General features: G+C 48.4%; 1 protein-coding gene across 1 annotated transcript in view; it reads right to left on the bottom strand.

Moving 5' to 3' along the window:
- Positions 1 to 5,369, bottom strand: part of Slc1a5 (solute carrier family 1 member 5) — a 16,561-nt gene that overhangs the window by 3,674 nt on the left and 7,518 nt on the right. Inside the window, exons 5-6 of the mRNA XM_031385474.1 lie at positions 3,870 to 4,030; positions 183 to 416 (exon numbers count right to left, since the gene is read on the bottom strand). Coding sequence (XP_031241334.1) covers positions 183 to 416; positions 3,870 to 4,030 — 395 coding nt within the window. The remainder of the gene's footprint in view (positions 1 to 182; positions 417 to 3,869; positions 4,031 to 5,369) is intronic.

Raw genomic sequence — 5,369 nt, 5'->3', positions numbered from 1 at the left:
AAAAAAAAAAAAAAAAAAAAAAAAAAAAAAAAAGAAAAGAAAAGAAAAACTGACAAAAAAGTAAAATAAAATAAAATAAAAAATAAAGACAAATTGTGTCCACATCAAATGACCCCAGTCATAATACAGGTCTTCAAACACCGATACCCATTCCCTTTGTTACATTTGGTAACAGGGCTCACCTAGAAGAGGTCCCAAAAGCTGTGGTCAGGGGTGTCATGATGCCCCACAGGAATCGATAGGGGTTTTTTCGGGTAAAGAGGAAGTAGATGAGAGGCAAAACCAGGAGCCCGTGGATGGCGTGGCCTAGCAGGCAGCACAGGATATATTTGCCCAGGCTGATGAAGAGCTGGCGGACGTCTTTCATCTCCACAATCTTGCTGGCCACCAGGAACAAGATGCCAACGGGGGCGTACCTGATCATCACAGAGACAGATTGCTGCCGCGATCATGGGACTGTCACAGCCACGCCCCGTGCGCAGCACTTCAGCTTCCCAATCTTTCCTAGAAGTCTGGAGTTACTCAGAGCACCACTCCAAGACTGTCTGGTGAGAGCCTCAGATAACTGTAGGCACAAAGATAGCACAGCCCGCGCATGCGCACACGTTCCCAAACCTACCAGAACAGCGACCTCAGATGTAGACTTGACAGTGACTTAAGGAAAGACGCAGCCACCACTCTGAGTCATTTGCTTTCTGGGTTTACTTGTTAAAGCAGCTGCTGTCACTCTCAGTTAAAAAAAAAAAGTCTCTGGATCACTCTAACTCACAGGTCTGTGGTACTTGCAACATACCCTGACCTAAGCCTTTGATCCCGGATGACTGACAGCCCACCAGACACTTAGGAAGTTAAGCTATGAGGATCAAAAGTCCAAGGCTAGGGGCTGGAGAGACGGATGGATGGCTCAGCAGATAAGAGCACTGGCTACTTTTATACAGGACCCACATGGTGGCTCACAACAGTCTGGAACTCCAGCCCTAGGGGATCTGGTGCTCTCTTCTGCTGTCCACACGCACTGAAGACACATGGTGCACAGACATACATGTAGGCCAAATACTTACCCACATAAAATTTAAATATACACATACCTACACAGACACACACACATTATATATATATATAATTCAAGGCAATAAAACCCTGTCTTAGAAAGTAAAAAGAGGGCTGACAGGTATGGCTCAGTGGTAGAGCCCCTGCCTAGAATCTCCCAGTGAGGGGCTGGGGGCGTGGCTCAGTGGTAGAGCCCCTGCCTAGAATCCCCCAGTGAGGGGCTGGGGGCGTGGCTCAGTGGTAGAGCCCCTGCCTAGAATCTCCCAGTGAGGGGCTGGGCAGTGTGGTTCAATGGTAGCTCAAAGACCTGCTTTTAATCTTCACCACAGAATAAATAAAGAAAACACCAACCAGGCAAGGTGATGCTACTAACCTCCAGGAATTGCCACAGGATGAAGCGGGACACTAGCTTGGAGGCATTTGTACACAGTCCCACTTCTGGCGCAACAACCCTCCTTGTGTTTGTCCTACAGCAAAGACTCCCATGGTGTACTTGTTGTTAGCCAGGTTTCCCAATACCCTCCTTGCTTGCAGCCATGGCTGGTTGTCTCCTGAGTTCCTTTTCCTTTACACAAAAGAAAGGCACCAGTTCCCAGCCACCTGTGCAGCAAGGCAGGGCCAGTTGGCCAAGTTCCAGCCACTCAGACGTGCCCAGGAATTTTATAAGCACAAATGCTTAAATAAATATTTGCCATTGTTTACTCTGAGCATGGGACAGAGCAGGCACTGGCCTGAGAACGTGTCTTAACCCTGTTGTGACCTCTGAAGCCACTGTCACAGCACCATTTTCTACAGAGAAAAACTGATGTCTGGGAAGTTAAGTCTAACTTAGAGTAGTGCACAGCTGGGCAAGGGTAGGGTAGGGAAACCAAGCCGTCTTGGCCTCGCCTCTGCAGCACCGACCCTCTTCTTACTGATCTAGACACACTAAGGGGCAGGGCCTACAAACACCCCCCATACCCTACCCCAACCCCCCCCACCATGAGGGGCTGGGGGCATGACGACTCAGCCAAAGAGTAGCAATTACTTGGCTCTGGGCTAAATCCCCAGCACCATCCATCCACACACACACACGCACACGCACACGCGCGCACACACACACACACACACACACAGCATTGAATGTGGTGGTGGGTGCCTGTGTTCCCACACTTGGGAAATTCTGAGTTTTAGGCAAGTCTAGGCTACATAGACTTATTTCCAAAAATCTACAACAAAAAGGCATACCCAGTGAGCACAGCTGGTTTTTGTTTCGGCTTTTTGATGCAGGGTTTCTTTGTGTAGCCTTGGTTTGCCTTGAACTCACAAAGATACACCGGCCTCTGCCTCTCAAATGCTGGTATTAAAGGCATGTACCAAAACTTGGCATTTTGTTTTGTTTTTCTTGAGACAGGATTTCTCTGTGTAGCCTAGGATGGCCTTAAACTCAGAGATCAGCCTGCTTCTGCCTCCCAAGTGCTGGGATTAAAGGCGTGTGCCACCACTGCTCTGTGCATTTTGTTTTGTTTCTTAAGATAGTGTCTCAGAGTTAGCCTCTCTACGTTGGTACTGTTTATGTAGAACAAACTTAAACCCACAAAGATTCATCCACTTGCCTTTGTCTCCTGAGTTCTAATATTAAAGGTATGTGCCACCATGTCTGGCTTTTTCCACTTCATTCTATGTGTATAAGTGTTTTGTCTTTATGAATATCTATCTACTCATCATGTACATATCTGGTATCCTAAAATGCCAGTAGAGGGGGTCTGACCCCTGGAACTGATTACAAATGATTGTGAGCCACCATGTGGATGTTTGAAATCAAACCTAGGTCCTCTGGAAGAGCACTGAGTGCCGTTAACCCCGAGCCATCTCTTCAGCCATTGGAAAGTTACTTTTCTTAGAGATTTATTTATTTTACATGTTGGGGTTTTGCATGTATGGCTGTGCACCACATGAGTGCAGTTGCCCACACAGGCCAGAAGGGGGCAACAGATTCCCTGGAAGTGGAGTCAGAGATGCTTGCAAGACACCATGTGGATACTGGGTACTAGAAATTGGGCCAGTGAAGGGCAGCAGGGCTCTTAACCACGGAGGCATCTCTCCAGCCCCAGGAAAGCTCTAGATGTTGGAATCTGGGAAGTCGTTGTTGTTATTACTTTTCTTTTCTTTTCGGTTTGGTTTTGTGTTAGTAGCAATCTTGTCTTTTCTCTCAATTTCTGATCTTTAAAAGATCCAGGCCAGGTGGGTAGAGTCAATGTGAGACCAGATAGAGAGGAGGAAAGCTCCTGCACGTGGTTTCTGCTTGCATTTCCTGCAGTCATTTACGAAAAACCAAAGGACAGTACTCACATCAGGGGCTGCTCAATAGTTAGAACCAGGCACAGGGATAGAACACGGGGTGCTCGAGGCACCTGTGAGGCAAGCACTCTCTGGCTGAGGGATAGATACCCGGGCCCCAAATAAACCTCTTTCCTGTGCCTCTGTGCTTCTGGGTAGGCCGGGTAAGGCAGGCACTAGCTCAGATCCTCAATTCAAGAGGAGCCACACTCTTCCATTAAAAGCTGTGGCACATCTGTTTGGCTGTCTTCCATCATCTTCTAGTATGGTCAAGAAGGCAAAGGTATCAGTCCTAGCACCCACGGACTACAGGATGGTCACCGTTCACACAAAGTGGGACACAGAGACTCTGAGGTCCAGAGATGACAAGTCACTCACACAAAGTCACACAGCCAGCCACGCAAATCTGAACGCAGAACCCCTCAGGCTCTAGGAAGTGCACTGGAAGGCTCCCCCATGTCACACAACAGACATGCCCACCCCTTGTCCCCAACACCTACCACATAATCCAGGAGACCAGGACCATGGTGGCATCGTTGAAGGAGTTGAAGAAACGAATGAGCAGCTCACCCTCAGGCCCCAGCTTCCGCAGAGCCACACCAAAGACGATAGCGAAGACCACCAGGCCCAGGATGTTCATCCCTTCCTCCTCACAGACAAGCTTCGAGAAAGAACAGGGCCGATGGTGGTGGCCTTTAATCCCAGCACTTGGGAGGCAGAGGCAGGTGAATTTCTGAGTTTGAGGCCAGCCTGGTCTACAGAGTGAGTTCTAGGACAGCCAGGACCACACAGAGAAACCCTGTCTCAAAACAAAAAGAAAAACAAAAAAAAGAGAAAGAACAGAGGTGTGGGGAGAGAGTGCCAACCCATCTGCGCAGCCATTGGGTACCCAACACTGCTGAGCGGGGCTGGAACTAACCAGTCCTGGTTATTTTTGTTTTGTTTTGTCAGCTTTACACAAGCTAAATTCCATCTTGGAAGAAGGATCAACCCCAACTGGGAAAAAGCCTCTATCTGATTGGCCTGTAGACAGTCGGTTGGGAGAAGGATTATAGGCCCTGAAGTATCGGGATAGGAACCCTACAGGAAGACCAGAGTCAACCAACCTGGACCTGGGCTCTCAGAAACTGAACCACCAACCAAAGAGCACACACAGGCTAGACCTAGGCCTCGAATTCAGAGATCTGCCTGCCTCTTCCTCCTGAGTGATGGGGTTAAATGTACCACCACCATCATTTTTTCTTCATTTTCAGTTATTTTTTATTTATTCACTTTATGTCTCGATGCTGCTCCCCTCCCAGTCACCCCTTCCTACAATCCTTCCGAATTCCAGGATGGTCAGGGCTACAAAGAGAAACCGAGTCTTAAAAAATAACAAAAAAATATGTAGCAGATGTGCAGCTCAGTCACCTGAGGGTCCCAAACAACTAGAGCAGGGCTGTCCTGTCCCTAAAACTGTTGCCTGTCTGTGGGATGGCTTCTGCTAGCTGGACTGTCTTGTCTGGCCCTGGTGGGAGAGGAAGCACCTAGCCTCACAGAGATTTGATGTGCCAGGGTTGGGGGATACCCAGGGGATGCCTACAACTTCTTGGAGAAGGGAAGGGGGTAGGGGAAGGACTGTGGGAGGGGGTGACTGGTACGCAGGGCAGTAATCAGGATGTAAAGTGAATAAATAAGAAATAAATAAAAATAAAAGAATGAAAAAAAATTGATATGGGAGCTGGGCATGGTGAGGCACATTTAACCCCATCACTCAGGAGGCAGAGGCAGGCAGATCTCAGAATTTATGGCCAGCCTGGTCTACAGAGCAAGTTCCAGGACAGCCAGGACTACACAGAGAGATCATGTCTTTAAAAAAAAAAAAAATTGATGCTGGGCAGTGGTGGCGCATGCCTTTAATTCCAGCACTTGGGAGGCAGGGGCAGGCAGATTTCTGAGTTTGAGGCTAACTTGGTCTACAGAGTGAGTTCCAGGACAGCCAGAGCTACATAGAGAAACCC

This window comes from Mastomys coucha, unplaced genomic scaffold (assembly GCF_008632895.1).
Source record: "Mastomys coucha isolate ucsf_1 unplaced genomic scaffold, UCSF_Mcou_1 pScaffold21, whole genome shotgun sequence".
In the NCBI taxonomy this organism is placed as follows: Eukaryota; Metazoa; Chordata; class Mammalia; order Rodentia; family Muridae; genus Mastomys; species Mastomys coucha.
The sequence above is the reverse complement of the archived record's forward strand: the minus strand, read 5'-3'. Positions and strand labels throughout refer to the sequence as shown.